Below are 20,727 nucleotides of genomic sequence, written 5' to 3' on the forward strand. Positions count from 1 at the left end.
TTGTTTTCTCTGATTACACTATATTGGGTATTACAAATGTGAAGGTGACTACACGGGTGTTATTTCATGTCTCTAATAATGTAAAACAATGTATTTAGAAGATTGTAATCAGGTTTTCTTTGCCTACAAAGTATTCCATATATACTACATACTATATATAGTCCTTTGATTTTTTTTATGATTTGTTTTCATTATCACAATGTTGAGTAGAGTACAGTGTTGAAACCAAAAACTGCTGAAACCTCAACAGCACAAAAGCGGCGTACAAGAGATGCTTGTGTGTTTGTGTGTAAAATGCTGGTTAGGGAACAGGAGGATGAAAGAGGAGGAAAAAATGCTGCTTGGAGAGGATACCATCATATCGGACTGGAACGTCTCTGGAGAAGAGAGGTGGGTGTTTCGATGACAAAGCCGTCTATTTCCATAGGCTCTCTGTGCCTGATCTCTTCTGGTCCCTCCGAGCCACGGCCTTGATCTGGGCAAACAGTGTGTGTGTGTGTGTGTGTGTGTGTGTGCGTATGTTTCTGCATTTATCTCCTCACATAATTTCTGAGCTGATGCTCCTGAGCCACAGCTGGTATGTTGTGCAACAATTTCTTACCGATCTGTTCTCCTAGGAGCTTGAATGCCACAAAGCAGAATGAATCGCAGCATCTAATGAGCGCATACGTTTCCGCGTTTTAACATTTAAGTGGACATAAGCTTCTTGGGAAATAGGGGAGGAGTGTTTAAAAATTGAGAGGTAGCCTGGAAGAAGACTGGGAGGAAAGATATATGATGGCAAGATTGACCACAAAGATACAAATCCAGCTCGATACACGACTGTGATTTTATAATATGTACAGTATATATACATAAATATATAGATGGTAGATAACACTAAAAACCTTGGAGAGATAGGTGAATGGAGAACTAACTTGACAGTATACTGCCACCTATCTATGTGATGTGGAACAACAGTCCCTGCTGCTCACACATCTGTCCCAGAATCTGTTGCCCAAGTTTAGAGAAGCTGAGATCAGAGACAGGCAAAATGATGATAAAAGCCCCAAAGAGATTACATAAAGACAGTGACAGTTTTAGGGAGCGAGGGATGGAGAGGGAGAATGAAGAAAAAAAAATATCAAAAGGTAGCATCTCAGCCTGGAGCAAACGGCTGCACGCCTGCCAGTCCAGCTGAAGCCCTTCTCTCTTCTTCTATCACACACATGAAAACAACTAAACGCAAACATAAGCAAATTATTTTCAACATCAAAACCAAACAATTTGGTAACATGTGCACGCATGAGAAGATGCAAAAGCTGTCCCACCCCCTCTTCGCTCTTTTATTTCTGCATCAATCCTCTTTAGGAATTCCCCGGCTGCGGGGGAATCGGGATGGCTCCTGGGCTGGGCTACCACCAAGCCTTGGTTCATATGCAGGTTCCAGTTCATCTGCAGTTCAAGCTTAACCTCATCTTTTTGAAGCAGCATCCCATCAGCTCAGGATCATGATTATTCAGGACCAAGAAGAGGAGCGTGGTGTGGCATCAATACAACATCTGCTTTCTCCATCCCTGCCTATCTTTCTCTCTTTTTCTATTACTCACAACTAGAACTCCCTCTGAGAGTTAATGCCCCTGCAGTTAAACCCATGTTTTGACCCCATGTGTACATCCATACCAAGCATCCACTGGGCTTTCACTCCCATCTCAACAAAAAGCACACTGAAGTCAAATTTAACAAGGAATCTAACATAGTTAATACAACATAAATCACAAAAAAATACAACATTTAAACAGTACAGTACAATGCACACTGTAAAACACTACAGCCAGTTTTATTATATATATTTTTTAATTATTAATGCTTCTTAACTCAGAAAAGCAGAAAAATGTTAAGTTTGCAGGTTCTGAAGTAAACGTCCGTTTATGTTGTGTTCACCTTAGGCTGACCATGATGCGTTCACTTAACTAGAATGTGTAAGACTACTTTCATTGCGGAAAGAGCTACCTGATATGTGAATTCATTATTTTCTCATCAAGTTAGATTAAGATGTTAATTAAGAGTTTAAAAGGGACATTTGGTTCTCTGCTTTGGTCATTCGTTTGTATAATTTAGTGCGTCTGTGTGTATGATTGTATACTGTTTGTGGCTGGCAGTGGGTAACACTTCATGCCTGCTATGGCATGGAAAATCTCAGTTCAAATCACCATTAGGCATTGCTTTTCCTCTTTTCTAACGTCTTCATGTTGTTACAATGTTGTATTCACGATGCCGACGCGTGAGATAATGTGGTATGCACATTTGGAAGTGAGCCTTGTTTTGGCAGTTTTGGATTGGCTTGCACACTGTGTTTTACTTTTTTAACACCAAGTTCCACTGATATCAACGCAACCCGGACTTATATGGGCATGCCCAGGCACAAGCTGAAGCGGAAGGCAGGAAACCCATGGAAGCATTGCAGAAAGAGGTGCAGGGTCTGAAAAATCTAGAAAGCTTTTTGTGTGGGTTATTGTGTGTAGCTGCTCTATAGGAGTCCAGAGCTGAATACAAAGGCCCAAACATGAGTGTACTAGTTGTATATAGCATAAAGTTGAGTTGATTTGCAATTTTAAGGCAACAGGTGAACTTACACTTAGTAAAGGATTAACTCTGACCTTGTGTTTTTTTTTCCTTTGGCATCGTGTGTCATTTTTACACAGAAGGACAAACCTCAACTTTGTGGAAAGAGAGGAACACAAAGACGTTTAATAATGTACAATCCTCTGTTATCTAATCAATGGACTGCAGTTTATTTAAAGTGCATACCAACATGAACCAAACTTTTCTTCTGAATTCAGTGACCTCCAACTACTTTGATGTCAAACCATGTGGTACATCCAACCAACACATGCTTTCATGGATCCGTTATCATACTTTCTAGAAAACATGGTCTATTTTTACCAGGGACAAAAAAAAACACATCCACTGGCCTCCTCCACTTGTCTTTATTTTAATCTGCAGCAGAGGAGTTCACCAGGAAGTCAGCTGGGTACAGAACAGTGGTGCCTCCGGCATCACACACTTGTACACGCGAATCTACAGGGGAAGGGGGGTGGGATGCCGCAGAGGGACATGGCATGGTGGTGGTAGGACACATAATTCTAAATGTACCAATGAAATACAGAGAGCGATTTGACATCAAGTACTACACTCTTGTCTTCTGAAGAGAGGAGCAAGAGAAAGCCAACACTTCCAAAGAGAAGAGGTTCCTAATGAGATATCTTAACTAAAGTAGGGCAACAAAGAGGATGGAGGAAGAGAAGACCTGGATGTGCAAGACAAGCAGAAGAGGCAAATGAGAGGCTTAAAACATTCATGCAAAACTTTTTTTACTCTCACTTTAAAAGCTTAGACATCCATAGATATAGTGTGAGCACTAGATGTGATAAATGTGCATTAATTGAATGTGTTTTTTTGAAATGTCATTGTTTACTTTTGTGTTATTCTGTGTCGTGATGAGAATGTGTGCTGCACAGTTGTGTGTATGTGTGCAAGCGTAAGAATGGAGCATCTCTCTAATTGCTGGTGTATTTGAGGGCCAGCTCTTTGATCTGGGGGCTGTGCCGGGCCTCAGCACTCGCTGTGCAGGGTGGTCTCCCATCATGCTTGGCTGATCACAGACGCGGTTTCACTATTGGCTGCCTGGCAGGCCCTCCCATCAGCCTCGCTGCAACCCGCCTCTGACAACTTCATTATCAACCATCCAACGCTGTGCGGCTCTGCTTCCAGCAGAAGGCTAGCGCCGGCACGACTGAGCGCACGGTGGAGAGCACGGAGATTAAAATATCAAGAAACAAATAGGAAAAGGAAGGCAAACAAATGTAGTCGTGTTGTAATAACAGGGTTTCCGTACATGCAATTGATCATGGCACAGTGCCACGGCAAAACAACAGTCACACACCTTAAATATTTGGGTTTCTTTTTATACTTGAAAACAATGCAATATACAGTATATGCTATATAGACACATATATAGCCTATTATTTAGGTACATGTTGACCACAATTAGTTTAAAATATCATTTAAATGTTTCACTGTGCTTTATTTCAATATTTGTTCGATGTTTCTCATTATCTAGAGAATGAAAAATAAAATGTTTAGTCAATTGAAAACAGTATGTTTTCAATTGACTAAACATTTTTTATTTTTTACATGCGCCTACCTATGCCAGCATGTGTGATTGCTCACCTTTCAATCTCATTTAACTTTCATCTTTGTTTACACATTTTGCCTGGCTCTCACTGCCTCTCTGACATCGCGCTTTTTGTCCCACAGGTGTGCTACAAGTGGCTATCATGTTCATGCTAACTTGCTTATTAAAAGTGTCACTTAACCTTGCTCTCTTGTTGTCTTTAATAATACTTCAGTAATATACTGTATTACTATAGTAACAGTAGAGTATTTATTTTAAAAGACTACACTTATTATAACTATACTAATACATGTGGCTCGTTCTTTCACTCCAAAGACTTAATGTGGAGCAACAAACTACAAATATAAAACTACATTTAGAGAGTAACTATGTGTTTCAGATGACTGATATATACAAAACCAAAAGAAAAATTAAAACATACAAGCTAAATAAGCAAGTTATCCAGCTATTTTTAAGTATTTAGAACTGAAATCTAATTTTAACGCTTAGTGAAGATATGTTCAGCATTCATATTAAATAATAGAGGAATTTGGATTTGATTCAGAAGACAATGTGTCAATATGATGAATGAGCAAATGTAACATCAACTTTGAAAAACCAAAGATAAAGAAAGCCAGACTAGTCACATAACAATAGTGGAGGCAAATAAGCACAATGGCATTTCTGTTGCACGTGTTCAAAACATTTGGTGTGATAAATGAAATGGAAACCTGGCTTTTGGACTCACAACAACAGCTTCTGTGTTAAACCAACCAAGCCAGCTCTTTGCACACATTCATTTTCCTGGACGCTGAACAAGATACATACTTGTAAAACTTTGGTTTTAGTAGCTAGTGTAGCAGGTAATCGCGGTTTATCATGGCCGTAGCTCAGCGATAGGTAGGTGAACGATTGAACTCTGTCCCTGCAGCTACGACATGCGAGTGTGGAGGCCTAATTAGCAAGTTCCATGAATGAGGAAGGAGAAAAAGAGGCGATATCTCTTCCTCCTCTGCTTCACTTTTACTCCTTTTCATCTCTCATTCATGAGCCCTTGGTGGTGCCCTTGGCATTGGGTATGTAAACTATCAATTCATACCATCACACAGTCTCAGGACTGGCATTATAAAACCATAGCACCGTCTGCATAATGAGCACACAGTTTAATGAAGTTGTTTCAGAGGTGAAGCTGTGTGGAAAAGTGAATTATTATTTAACAACACGGAGACATATTTTATGAAACATAAATTTGCTGGGTGTTGTCAAAAGTATAATCTTTTTGAGACTGTGAAAGTGCTGCTCATTGATATTCCTCTTCATAATAATTTAAATCAAGGAAGTCAATTTATTTCTCATAACCTCATCATAGGGATACATTTGTGCAACCACTAATTCTTGTTATGTTGTATGTCTTTTCAGACAATACAGTATTTTCTACACTTGTGACTTCCAGGAAAAATCACTTTTCAGAAATGTGAGCTTAAAGGCACCATGAGACACATTTGATACGCAAAGGCAAACATAACTGTGGAATCACTATTGTTCCCAGTTATGAGGTGCTCTTCGAGACCGTTTATACAGGATCGCCTTTACTAAAAAGATAAAAATGTATCAAACCTTTTCCGTACTGACCTGATTTGGGGACTGGAGGGTTTTGCTATAAATTAAAAAAATGCATTTGGGTTATTTTGTGTGAAAACCAAAACCACTTTTAATGAACTCAAAATATTATCAAAACATGATAATATTGATATGTTGATTGACATGTTGATATTTTGCATTGAAATCAGAAAAAAACAATTTAACAGTGGACTTATGTGTCCTTCAATGGACAGCCAAAATGAATTTCATGCTCTGAATATTGACTTTAGCTCTATATCATGTTCTACTTTCCGCTCCCCGATTTTTAACACAAGTAGCATATCAGCAGGCCTGTAGGCATACTCAAAAGATAGTGAAGGAGAGAAAAAGACTGAAGGTAAAGCCAATTAAGATTGGGTATTGGGACAGTGAAAGTGAGAGTGTGCCGAACCTCCGTGCACACTAGTAAGGCTGAATTCCGGACTTCAAGCAGCTGTAATTGCACTTCATTGTGCGTGTGTATGTGAAGCCACAGGCAGACAAACTTAATTTAGCAGGCCCAGGTTTTTAACACAGGCCTGAAGCCAGCCGGAGAGTAAGAACTGGACCAACGGGACAGAAATTTACGGGCTCATTGGTCTCCAAATCCCCCTGAGATCTTTTTCCCCACCCTGAAGGGCAAAAGAACTCATTTAGTCATTGATGACCACCACCGATCACATTCGTGTGGTCATGTCGTTCCTTCAGGCACTTCATTACAGTAAAGCTTTATGGAGCCCAAACTTTTTCCACTCAACTTTCAAGACCTTGACAGATGACAACCGTAAAAAACAGGTATGGGGACCATTCAGCTGTCATTGACTAAAGTTCTAACCTGTTCTTTTTTTTTGGACTGCTAACATGTCCGACATGTTTCTGATGATGTACTGTTTGAGTGCAGGTGGTGCATCCCCATGTGGCAAATCTGTGGCATGGGGGCTTAGGCTGCTGTTGTCACTGATAAAAAACACAGAATTTAACAACGATCTGAGAGAAGCACACACTTTGATCACTGCTGTGTATGGGGATTCACAACTTGGGATATAAAACAACAAAAGCAGCATCGGATTACATGGACCGAGCAAGCAAAGCAGAGAGCCAGCACATTTCCGCTTGTCTGCTAACAATCTGTTTGCCTATGTAATTAATAAATATTGCATCAATGACAAGAGGATCAATTATAAATGATGGTTGATGTAAGTAGCCTGAAGCTAAAGATTGCACATGTGACACTCAAAGTTAACAGAATGAGGCGTGTGTGTTTGCACAGGGGAGCGAGATGCATTGCATACACACTTCCCACTGTCACTCTGTATATCTCGGTGTGTGTCATCTTATTCTGTGAGGTAATAGGCAGTCGGTTTCACAGCCAGAGCATGACCTAGAAAGTGAAACCACACGTCAAGGGACTAAATGTGTCACATGGGCTCAATCATTTCTTCTCTTGCTATCTGTGAAGAAAGAGAAAAGGAGACAACCAGAGAGAGAAGAAGATGGAAGCGGGAGGGGCGGATGGGTGGGGGGGTGTTCTTCACAAGCTAATTAAGTCATTTGAAATAGCCACAGAGGGTACCTGTATGCAATCTAGCCAAGGCAAAGGGTTGATGAGGCTCCACGAGGCCCCAGGCTACCTTCAGAAAGAAGGCAAAGGAAGCGAATGAAAACAGACAAGCAGCTGAATCTAAGAGCAAAAAAAGTTAAGTGGGTTTCTTTTTTAATTGAAGCCAAACTTGGAGACGAGTGTGTGTTTGCGTGTGTGTTAGGCACAGTGAGAAAAAGGTCATGCATGCCCCTAGCAGAGTAAGTCTGCACTCACAGGCTGTCAATGGAGAGCAGGTGGGAAGATGGCAGCATATAGGAGAACAGCAAGAGATAATTGAGCTCGAGTTCACTTGGAGGCTATGTCATATGTTGACTATTTGGGAGTCTAGAAATTATTACGCTAGAAAGCCAACAGATCCCAAACTTATTGGGGTGAATATTGTTAATTAATGGTTGGAAAAGTTAATAGACTCCCGAAGCACAACATAGTGCATTTGGTATTCAGAAGAAACCAAAACACAGTCGCAGTATCAGACAGATAACATGGACAGGGGGGTAAAGGGAAGGTACAAAATGTTACAATTACAATCTATTTTGCCCTTTCTTCACCACCACATATTATCTAACGGAGAGCATGCACATGTGAGGGTTTTTGTGCCCTAACATGTATGCCCTCTCCAGGGGCAGGCTGCAAGACCAGCAACTGAACTGGGTCACACACTTGTGCACAGTAAAGACTGCGGCATTGGCAGCATGGTGAGGGCAAACGGGGGGCTGGATGTGGAGTGATTGGGCTTTTCTAGGCCAGGTCTCCTGACAATGAACCACTGTCTCGTGTGGCCAGCTAAAGGATAAAGGCCGTGTTTTGGCATGACATTATGGCTTCATGTTCCAGACACATACACACACAGTGCTAAACACATACAGTATCTTAAATCACACAATCAGGTGCTTGCCAATGTGTGAATACTGGCACACATCACCGCACACATAATAGTAGCCAGCAAGGCTTAGTTCAAGACCCCAGAATTTGATTCATCTGTGCCTTTTCCATTGCTGCTATAATAAAGCTGTATGCAGCAGATCTCCTCTGCAGCCTGTAGAGAGAGAGAGAGAAAGATCAGCTTGTGGACTTCAAAGAGGTTGCAAGTAGGTCACCACAAGCCACTGCAGTCAGACAGAGCAGTGTTGGGTCTGAGACATTGCTCCCCACTTCTTGCTTCTACCACTTCTTGTCTCTTACAACACTAACCACCTAATGTTTCACTTAGAGAAGGAGGGACTGAAAGACAGAGACACCTGGAAAAAACTTTTAAATCTAAAATAAACACAACACCTAATTAAAATCTCCAAAATAAAATAAACACCTTACTCAATGTGTATGCCCTGGACTGCATTATATTGAAAAGCATACAAGCATTCTACTATTTTTACACAAGCTTATAACTTCTGTGAAAGTGGTTGGGGTACTGGAAAAGCACACATTGTGGAATTATGCCAAATGCAACATAACATCATCTTCACCAGCATATGGCATCCATTGTATCAACTATAGTGGAATCCTACCATCCAATTACACAGCATCCTAGCATCCAATTATGTATTAAGTATGACTTGATTTGATTTCCTTCATTAGCAAATCATTTTTTAACAATTCTAAAGGGATGAGAGTGTCTCAAAAATGCTGGCCGGAGGAGTTGATTTGCTGATTTCATAACCGATCATCAATTACATGAAATAGACAGACTTTTAAACTAGACTTTTAAACTTTAGAAGACTTTTAAATAACTCTTTTAACAAGAGATATGAAAAGTAGATTAAGTGTCGTCAAGTATACCTTTCTTCTGATATATATACATAAACATATGTATACATATATATAGTATATATACACACACGCATATATATACACACACACATACATACATACATACATACATACATACATACACCACATACTGATACTCCAGATTTATAATATAAATTTAACACCAGCCGTGCCAAAAGCTCCCTTCCATTTGATGCTCACTTAAGAGTTGAAGAACCCCTGATCTGCAACACAACAAAGAGTTGATTGTGATGCCCTTTAGAGTAAACGTCCACAGAAACACCAAATGAGAAAAAACTAGAACCTTAGGAAGAGAAGAGGGGAAAAAAATAAAGATGAAGAAAAAGTGAGTGAGAGAGAAGGGCAAGACTGAGCAAGGTCAAAATGAACAGAGAGCTGCAGGGCCACTTTACCTTTGAGAACACTGAAGGAAAACTGTTAACATGCGAAAGCAACCGCCAACACATAAAGAGGAAGGAATAAAGGTAATGACTGTAGGACATCTAGTGTTCACAATACAAGGTGTGCATTTTTTTCTAAATATATTGTACAATGTTAACCAAAGTAAACCAATCACTATTTAAATATAATCTAGTCTTTTAAACTATGTCATGTTCATATCATGCACAAAGTAGCATGGACACAGGCCACAGTATGTCTGAAATTCACGATTCTCTGTCCATGTCCTATATGAGGCTGTAGCTATATGAGCTACTAACGTTAACTATCATTGAATATATAGCCTATATTGCAACAACAATATGAATGTAAATTGTTGATCGACTCGAGACTGCTTTCGTATGCGTGTGGACGCTCTACGGAAGTCTAGATGCATAAAGAGTGGTAATTGATCAATCATCTTATTTGGGCTGAATGAGAATTTACAGCAATTTTATTCAATTGAATTCATAAATGTAAAACTATGTATGTAAAACCTGCTCTTTTAAACCACTATTGGTAAAAAAAAAAAAATCATCCTGAGCCAGCTGCATACAGTCCCTTTAACACTGTAGAAAAGGACCTATCTGAAGGATGCAAAACAAAGGCTTTATACATGTCCAAAAACAGACTAAACCAAACCAGGCTAAAAACATCTCATGACATCCTAACTAGGGGATGGATGAGGCAACTGTATGTTCTTACTTTGTTCGTATTTGCTTTTATGCCAGATATACAGTATTTTTATGTTTATGTACGGGTGTGCGAATAATCGTGTCTCTGTATGTGCACCGCACCGTTTGTGTGTGTGTTTCTGAGCAACGGATGACATTTGTTTGACTGACATTGGGGGTGACAGCAGCACAGAGGCATATGGTAACCGCCTGCTAACCACTAAAACTTGACATCAGCGCAAACAAGTCAGCCAAACATGGCACTGTGCGCTCCTGAGAGGTTTTAGGAATAGGCTGTCAGCATACAGCAAGGAAATAACCTCTATCACCGGTATCATAATACCAGATATAAAAGGGGAAGAAGCCATACCAAATGCACGGGTTGGAGATGACTGGGGTAATGATAATATGACAAGTTACACAAGAGGCAGCCATGCATGGGTGTATTACAGCTTTGAACATAAAAGGGTTTCAGCATGAAAAATAAAAAAAGTAGACCTTTTAACATTAACATGATCTCAGCAATGGATTTGAGTTTCTAAAATATTCTAAAAAGCAGTAAACATGATTATGTAGTTGTACACCACTACAAATTACATTCATTAAGATGTTATTTTAAAAACAGGCCTCAGGTTGAGTCTCATTATCTAGTGTAAATGGTACATGGTCAGCATACACTGGCGGCTACAAACCACAAGGACACAAACAATTATCTAAAGGCTGAACAAATTTGATTACTGCAGTCATCGCAGTCATTGTTTCCTAATTTTTTTAGTAAAACATATCTCAAGAACATAGAATTTATGAATGAATGATGAAAAAAAACAGCAAATAACAAAAAAAATTATTTTGACTAACATACACAGGGCACTATCAGGCTGGAATAAATTATATTAAATCTATGTTTAATTGACTGTATGTGACATAATCCTGAGTGCTAATGGATTGGAGTTTATTTTATTATGCATTGAAAATGCATGCCAACTTCCAGCATTCATTTTCATTTCTAACCAAAGAGCTGACACTAAAACTATTAAGAGAAAGATTTGTTGTGTTGTTTGCCTCTAAACCCTGTGTGCCCCCCCAGGACCTTGGTAACCCCTATTTAAGCACTGAGTTTCCTCTCATCGATCAAAGTGTGCCACACACAGTACAAGAGCAGGAGTTTACAGCAGGATTCAACTTTGACCCAAGAGATGCTCAGTGGCTGATTGTGTATGTGTGTGTGTGTGCGTCTATGTGTGTGTGTGTGCTGGAGTGTAAATGAACGGGGGGGTAACCTATCCGCTCACCACTAGCTTCTCACAAAACTCAATTTCCCCCTGGAACATCCACAGCTAAGCACTTTTAACCTCCACAAACCTGCAGTGATGGAAGGTACGTGTCAACTTTACAAAGGAACCGGTGCACATACCCAAAAGTGCACACATGCCATAGCACAAGCTGACAAATTGCCGAGAAGATCACGGTGGATTTTTATGTGCAAGTACTTGTCTTTTCTTCCTCTTTTTTCTTTTGGTTAGTGTGTGTTGGCTGTGGACGAGTGTTCCCAAGGAGAGAGTGAGGAGGCATCCAGCACACACAGCCTCAGGCCCTCTGGAGGAAAGACTAAACAAGACCTTCCCATTGGGACACACACACACCGCCTGCAGCTGTAAATGACCTACTACCCACCTCACACACACACAACACATGATGATATATTACTTTTTTAATTTCAAGAGGGAAAAACTATGTACTTCCTGATTATGTTCCAAGATTAGATTTTTTTTTCCTCTTTGTGTGCTGTTTTTTAGCATCCTCCTCTTGGCTACATGGTTTCACAAAAATCCTGAATACCACCAACTGAGAACCTTTTTAATGCTTTCACAGCAATGATTACAGTAAATTTCATTTTGTGTTTTGCTTATCCCAGTGAGAAAACACACATACTATGGAGGCATTCTAACACACAGTATAGGGACAATATTAATGTAACACCTTGCCATTATACAGGTACCTACAGTGTTTGTGATATATGCAGGGATGATCGGATCAGGTTTTTATGCTGCTGATACTTATCCCAATTTAGTCCCATGAGTGAAATCGTCCAACGCGGATAGCAATACCAATCACATACATGCAATGTAAATGTACGACTGGCCATATTAGGGGTCACAAAGGTTTTTTTCTTGTGAGAACAATTTTTACAACATGAAAATCGCCAAGATTCATTTTAGTAACATTTATTTTTATAGCTTCTTTCAAGCCAAACCAATATTCTTGATTTACCAGAACCAAAATGCCGGTATCCACAAGTCACGTTTTGTATTTCACAATGCATTTATTATTTAGTCTTCTCATGTTATTAACTGAAAACCTGAATGAAAAGCAGGTTTGCCTATCCCAGCTGAATTTGGGCAAGAGGAGGGGTACACCCTGGACTGGTCGCCAGCCAATCACAGGGCACATATAGGCAAACAACCATTCACACTCACATTCATACCTATGGACAATTTGGAGTCGCCAATGAACCTAACATGTATGTTTTTGGAATGTGGGAGGAAACCGGAGTACCTGGAGAAAACCCACGCACACACGGGGAGAACAAATGTAACAGTTACTGATTGTAAAAGTACCAGATGGAGGGGTAGGATTTAATAAGCTTTGCTTCTTCCTACTCCTTTTGGACATATGGAACTGTGTACTGATTATGTGATGCACTCAATTGTAATCTGATGCATGTTCAAATGAAATAAAACCATTACCATTAACATGCAAATTCCACACAGAGAAGCCAGGCCATTTTATCCACGCTCGTCACATTTGGCTGAGCGACAACTTAACAAGAACCGGTGTACCGCCCATTACTGGTGGAAATTAGTCACAAACTAGAAATAACTAGGAGTGTTATAAGTCAGGACTATTGGCGACGATGTATTTGGAGATGATGGGGTTTACGTTATTATTGATGGAGTATTAGTACTGCAGCAATCTTGCAACATTCACAGCTGTCTTACTTGTCGGGGTCCCCCTCTCTCTAAATGTCTGTATGGTGCAGCTCTAATGAATCTAGCGCTATACAGGGGCAACCTTGTTCAAATCCCTGCCGTGGCACATATTTACTCCTACTGGTGTCTGGAAGAAAACAATCCTGACCGGCCCACTGAAGGCCCAGGTGCCGAATGCACCATCCGCCTCTATGTGAAGTACATAACGGAAGTGTCACTGTACAAGGGCTTTGCACGAAGGAGAATTCCACAGTTGAATTCAGTGTGGATTTGAGAAACTTTGAGAAGAAATAATAAAGACCAAACAAGATTCAAGAAGGCCCGTCAACACTTTGAAATAACACAAATCAAAATACTACAAATCCATTGCTATATTCATATTGCTTAAATATAAAGTGTTCATTCATCAGTGGCTTGTGCAACAACAGTGTGCTACAGAAAGCCTGAGGGTGTACACATCTTCTTAATATTGTCCTCTGACGAAGGCTCCCTGCCAAGAAAAACTCGGACAATCAATATACTGCCACAAGGTGTATACACACACACATGTGCCAAACACTACAGGGATGATGTACAAAAAAAAAAAAAACACGTAACAATCAGCTGCATGCTCCCACAGTCTTGCATGCAGTGTGAGTGCACACACATGCATGCATGCTGAAAAACACTTAATATGCAAATTCCTTTTACAACGGGGACAGTATTGTATTGTTCATTTGGACATTTGGTAGGTTGCAGAAAGATAGATAAATAGGTCTCTAGATATATAGCTTGCATCCCAGTTGATGAGATTTCACATACACAGCAGCAATGCAGTTAGGACAGGGAATACCACCACAAAATAATGTTTTCTCTCCCACTGATCAATTTTTAATTTGGCCCGTGCAGCCGAGCCCTTGGCGGGCCCGGCCCCGGTAATTATGGTGGGTTATTGACAGCTGCCTTCCCGCGGGAGGCTATTTAAAAGAGGTTTAACCCCAGAGCAAGTCCAGGCCCTGCATCTGCCTTTGAAGGTGTCAAGTGCATTGATCTGAGCTGCGGGATGTGCTGGGACCTCTCCACCTGCAGGTGTGTCTGTGTGTGTATTGGTTGTGCCACTGCTATTACAAGGCCATAGTGAGTCAGAACAGGTTTTGACCCCCCCAGCCGAGCACCAAGACAGAGAAGCTGTCCTCTGGCTAAGCTAAGATGGCTGGATAGAATGATACCTGCTGGCCTCTGCAGCCACCTGATGCCCCGAGATAGACTGTACAGACATTGTACATTCAATGCTATCACAACACCTCTAACAGCAGTACAAAACCACTGCTTGGGGGGAAATAGAGTAACTAATGAGAATTGAGGAGGAGGGGGGGTGGAGACACAGATTGAGGAGCAAGATGTGCAGTGCAGAAGGCCTTGATACAACGCAGGCCCAAGTGCAGTGGCTTATCTTGAAAGAGACATCATAACTTAAGTAGAAAAAAAAAGTCAAAAGGAGTAGAGGGAGGTCACATGACTGAACTCAAGAGGGTTTCTTGAGACGGTGTTTGAGTCAGTCTGCCTCACTGCCCCCTTTCAGCCATCCGTTGAAAAAGAGCAGATACAAACCCAAAGGCTTTTTGACACCTTTCTGAAAACACCACACCCCCTCTCACTCATGGGGTCTCCAGAGGAAGTTTAGAGGCAAGGCGAAGCCATAGATCTGTGGTCATATTTACATCTTTAATTTTATAGCTCAAAGGTTAACCGGACTTGCAGATGTTCCCCTTTAATCCAAACCCAGTTGATTCAACATGTATTGATTTCCAGGACCTAGATATTGATAATCTACACATGCATTTCCCCTTTAGATTAGTTGATTTATAAAGGTCATTTTCATAATGGCTGATTGTTGATTACTTAATTTATACTCCAGAAATGTTTAATTCTAAGGGTACTGCCAAACAAATAGTAAAAATAAGTTACCTGCTGTACAGTTAAAACACTACATTGGGTGCTCCCCTTTAATAATGATGAGGTGTGACATAGAGTGATGTGCATGTGAGAGTGAGTCTCTTTGTAATAAGACAAAACTTAATTTGGAATGTACATTTGAGGTTCATTTTATGTGCTTTAGCAATATCTAGCCAGGACAAAGACGTTCTAACAAGATTCTACGGTAATCAACACTTTTTCCTCTTTGAAATTATTGGTACTCGTCTATGGTGGAAACAAAATGTGTTCATTCTTCAGATGGTCAATTGAAGACACATAATATTTTCTAGGGCTACAACTTTTTTCCTGCTCCTGCTATGGAATTTTGCATTAAACGAGCATGAACTGTCTCTGGGCAGGATAGCCATGATGACAACACTTTTCATGTGCATCCCAGACACCAAAAGTCAAGTCCTCTAACTCCAATCTATACAGAGAGAGTATAACTAATGATCCCACCTCTCGATACTCCTTGATTATTCTGACAGTAGCCCGGCAATCGACTCTCTCAATCTCCCTTTTGTCCTCCCTCTCTTTCAAACCCCCCAGCGCCCACCCTCCACCATCTCAGTCTCAGGATGCAGAGCAGTGACAGGGCCAGAAGGTAATGATACAGCTGCCATGGTGCAACAAGCAGACCTGTCGACTGTCAGGAATTGAAATCATGAAGGAATAAGCTGTCATTAAGAGGCCTTCTCCCAGTAGTGGAGCTGTCAGATGCTTGCCTTCTGCCTGCTCTCTCTCTCCCCCTCTCTCTCTTTTTCTCTACACTAGCATCTATCCTGCCTGTCCCACCCCATTTGCAGTCTCACTCCTCCGCTTTTGCTCTTTCTGCTTCAATCTTCTCCGTGCAGCTCACTTTCTCCTCTTCTCTGCAGCCTTCAAACCAATCATAAACCACCATCCCAACCAACTTCCTATCTCTATATCAGATTCATCTTTTCCACCTATTTCCCCAACTCTGTTGAGTAAGCTCCTCTCACCTGTCATTTAAGAGGCTGCGGAACTAACCACTTCCACACGCGCACACACACAAAGTCAACATGCAGCACAGAGACTTTCAAATGACACAACCACACCTGGTGATAGATGTGACAATGTGATTGTGTAGACGCACCAGTGTGTATTTATGTAGATGGTACACATTAAACAAACATTGTGTCATTTTAGTAATGTGTCATGACAGCGACATTTCCTACCTGTCTAAATAACACTTGGGATGGGCATTTTAATCGATTAACCCATTGAAAAAAAAAATTCAGACGATTGCCATCTCAACTAATTTGTGTATAAAAAGGGACAACATGACATTAGATATGGAACCTCCTGTTGGAATTGGCATCAAAACAGGAGTTCAGAACAGTCAGCAAGGTCTAAAACAATGAATGACCAATACTAATATGTTTGTAAGGTAATTTCTTGAAATGCCTACCTCTAGCGTGGTGTCAAGATTGACTTTACAATGTTCATGTGTGGTGGGAAAGGCCCCACTACCTTGCACCATCAGCTATTTCTCCCACATGCACACTGATTGGCAGTTGTGATCCCATCGCAAGTGAGAAAAGGCTGACTAGCTCTCAAGGAACATGGCTAAGAATGCCTAAACGGCATTCTAAAGCATTCACATGCTGTCAGACAAAGACAAACACACTTTTAAATGTGAACACATAAAATAGGGCTGTTAATTCGGTGTGTGTCAGTGTGTAATCATTAGGGTGTATTTTGGAAAGCCAAAATTGCTCCCCACATTCTCCTCTCAATGCACTCAAGTTGACCCTTTGCTGAAGGCATTGAATTTCCAATTGACTTCCCAGGAGTAACTTCACAAGAAGTGCACTAGAGGCAATACTTCTTTTTTATTGACAATGTTTGTGAAAAAGTACATAATCTAAACATCAAATTGTATGCCTAGAAATAATATAGGATTGTGATGTCAGAGATACAGTCAGTTACAAAACAGTTTAAATGAAATATGAATGCCAATACCAATATTCCTTACTGTATAGTACAATATTTGCTGAGTAAAGCAAAAAATGGTCTGTGGTGAAGAAAAATAAAAAATTGGTCTATCTTTATCCTCATTATAAAAATCAATTTAAGCCTGAAAACCCTGATACCTTGTTAGTTTCAGAGTCATTTAAGTAATAACATGATAGCTAAAACATTTTTTTAACTGATATATTATTTAATATCTAAGTTTTCATATTCCTGTATTCTCATTCTCAGGGCACTGAGTCAATCACAACTGGACTGCTCTTACAAAAATAGAAGACCATACGGCTCTCATCTGAGAAGGCATCATCGGTTCGTGTTCAAAGAGGTACGTAGATAGGACCGCTTTACTCTGACTGCATGATGCATGATTCTGGTACACTTCAAACCTGGTAACACCCTGAGGGAAAGGCCGGTACACAGGCCCCAAAGACCAGACACACCATACCCAGAAAATGTGTATGCTATCCAGTGCAGTGATTAATGCAATTCATATAACACTCCAAAAACATCATAGTCATCTTAAATGGGCATAAGAACTAAGTTGGAATGATGTGTGAGTACTACCAATGAACTCACAAGAGTAATTAATTATGTAGTGGTAATATAAGAAGATGGGTTCAGTACTGACAAAAGGACTACTGTGTCATATATGTCTGCTAACATTGGCCAAATTATATTGAATGTTCCCTGATGCTTGGCTCAAAAACTAAGCAAATGTAGTGTATTCCCTCAGCCAAAAGTGTATAATTTCATGAGGGACAGTGTGAAAAAAAAAACACTCCCATCGTAGTGTTGCTCGACTTACTCTTGCTCTTAGGTCCACCGGATCCTCAACAAATGGTGATGCCATCTCAGCATGAGTTACACAGTGCAACAGTAGCACTTTTATAGCCGAAGTTACCATGGTGATGTAGACAGCCCCATTTATTGTGCAGGTAAGCCTGGCTTAACAGGCCTGGCTAACCCACTAAACTCACTTGGCAGTACACCTCTCTGAATAGTGTGATTGTGATTCAATGACCTGGATGGATCGCACTATTTACAGACATATTATATGTTTTATAAATTTACATTATTATAGATTTTTTTTTCTCTTAAATGCATGGAAGTACTGCAACATGACATAGCAAGAAACCAAAAAGGAAGGAACATGTTTTTAACCAACACACCAAAAATAACAAGTGAAGCGATACGGTTTACCCAAATGGTACAGAAGGGTGTCAGCCGTTCTTGTACATTCAAACGGCATTGACACAAATTTCATGCACTGACGGACTGAGCCACAAACATTGTCGAAATAGATGCAGACAGCACAAATTGACTACAAATATGACCTGTAAATATCTATCCTGTGCACACCACAGTACAAAGTCTGTCTGTGTAAACACCTGGATGATGATTTGTCAGAGTGTAGGAATTCTTGTTTACTATGATGAACGAGCAAGACTCGCGCTACCATGTTCTCTATATCTAGCCTGTCACTTTGGCTCTCCGTGGCATGGTGCTTCCTTCCACTGCAATTCCAGCCTAGTTAAGCACAATTCAAAGACACTCTCCAAGTCGCTGAATCATCCGTAGACATGTAGGCATGCAACACAAACGTATCCAGAAGTTGTGCATAGCAGGTAAAGGGCTAATGGCATTCAGATGGATGCAGCGGAGGGACGAGGGGGTGGGTGGGAGAACAAGAATCCCCCTAAGTCAATTTGAACAGCAGGCCGATGAAATTAGTAGAGGTGGTCAGCCTTGACAAATGAGCAAAGAGGTAGGGATGAAAATTGTAAGGGAGGCTGGGGCCTCTTTTGGTTGCATTTCACATGTACATGTGACACGAGTAAATAACTACTTGTGCTTTGTACTCACAGGTGTGTGATCAGGGACCCTGTTAATTGTGAACAATATCTAATTAAGGATAAACAAAAAAGGTGAAGGCATTGGGCATGTATGTCAAATTACCAGATTTTCAATGCAATCACATACAGTACAGTATATGATGGCTACTTAACCCAATGAAATGTAGTCCAAGGGTTACGAGCGAGTTCCATTCCTACGGGACTATGACGTAAGTTGCGTGTATATATATATAAATATATATGATAAATATTATACTGATATAAATTTCCAAATTAATGAATGTATCTCTGTTCAATGAGTTGCAAATCAATTAAATTTAAGATATGTTCATATTACAAAAACAAAGGAAACCAATAACAAATGACTTTGAACCCTCCGCCCATCCAGGGTATCTCCTCAAGTAAAGTGTCACACCCATGGCACCACATATTGTATGTGCTTTGTATTCTGATTTTATCCCAGCTGATTTTGGAAGGTGGGGAACACCCCTGACAGGGGGCTGGTCAATCAAAGATCGCGTATAGAAAATCATTCATATTGGCATATGGGCAAGTCAGTGTCTCTGTTTATATAACATAAATAATGTGATTTGTCCTACCTCCATGGCTCTGGTGATGAAGGGAATCTGAGTTCCTGAATCCAGGTCTTGGTTGATGATGAGTCTTCGAGCCCACTGACCGGCCCGCACAACACCGCTGCCCTGGATTAGCACCAGTAGCTTGGATGCGTTGGACAAGGCATTTGGACTTAGGTAGACAAAAGTAAAAGGCTCATCCACAGTGGCGTCAAGCTGATGAAAAAACATGGAAACATAACTTAGTCACATTGTTCTTTGAATCACAGCCAAAAAAGCTCTTATGGCAGGAAATATCTAGACTCCTCCAATCAATGCTGCTTTTATATGCTGCATCTCCTTTTTTTTTAATAGGATTGCATTGACACTTTTCACTCCACTCTGTCAAGAATGTCAAGTTATGACTACATGTAAAGCTTCAACTGAAAGCTCCATTGTGAAAAGTATCACTGATTGCACGTGTTTACAAAGACACAGCCTTCGCTTTGATGGATTTTATGATTTGAAAAACATGCATCATCACACTAACCATGAAGAGAAAACAGAAAGGGATAAAAAGTGAGACAGAAAGTGATACAGAGGATAAGTGAGTGTGTGTACATGCACTCCCGAGTACGGCAAGAAGAATCTTGAAGGAGACAAACACTGTCCATAAAAGCCATGGGTGGCAGCTGCAAGAACTTAATCCAAGCAGACAAAGAGAAAAGAGTGGGGGAGAATATCTTGCCCTTTTATTCTCTGGTTCTCCTCATTCCGTCTCACTATACTTGGCTGCAGTTAATCTTCTTAAAATCATTGGTCACAAGTTCAATACAACGCAGGTGGATGGGCCCACCACTAACATACAAATGCACACTAGTACACACAGGTGGGTGGGCCACAGAAAAGCAGAACAGAGACATTCAGCTGAGGAATAATAATACAAATAAGTCCAGGCAGATAAACCAGTAAATGTGTAAAGGCGCTAAGTCCCTAGTTAGGGGTTGATTTATGGACCCTGTTAGAGCTAACATTCTTCAAGCATCCTGAAAAATGATCACAGCGTTTATAGAAAGACAAAAAAGACAGATAGATGGGTTATATATAGAGGAGAAAAGAGG

The 20,727-nt window shown here is 40.5% G+C and overlaps 1 protein-coding gene across 6 annotated transcripts in view; it reads right to left on the reverse strand.

Moving 5' to 3' along the window:
* The window catches only part of fam172a (family with sequence similarity 172 member A), a 143,108-nt gene that overhangs the window by 103,492 nt on the left and 18,889 nt on the right, over nucleotides 1–20,727 (reverse strand). For all 6 annotated transcript variants that reach the window (XM_058071924.1, XM_058071920.1, XM_058071922.1 and 3 more), the window contains one exon: nucleotides 19,652–19,843. In XM_058071924.1, coding sequence (XP_057927907.1) covers nucleotides 19,652–19,843 — 192 coding nt within the window. The remainder of the gene's footprint in view (nucleotides 1–19,651; nucleotides 19,844–20,727) is intronic.

Source organism: Doryrhamphus excisus, chromosome 4, assembly GCF_030265055.1.
Source record: "Doryrhamphus excisus isolate RoL2022-K1 chromosome 4, RoL_Dexc_1.0, whole genome shotgun sequence".
Classification (NCBI taxonomy): Eukaryota; Metazoa; Chordata; class Actinopteri; order Syngnathiformes; family Syngnathidae; genus Doryrhamphus; species Doryrhamphus excisus.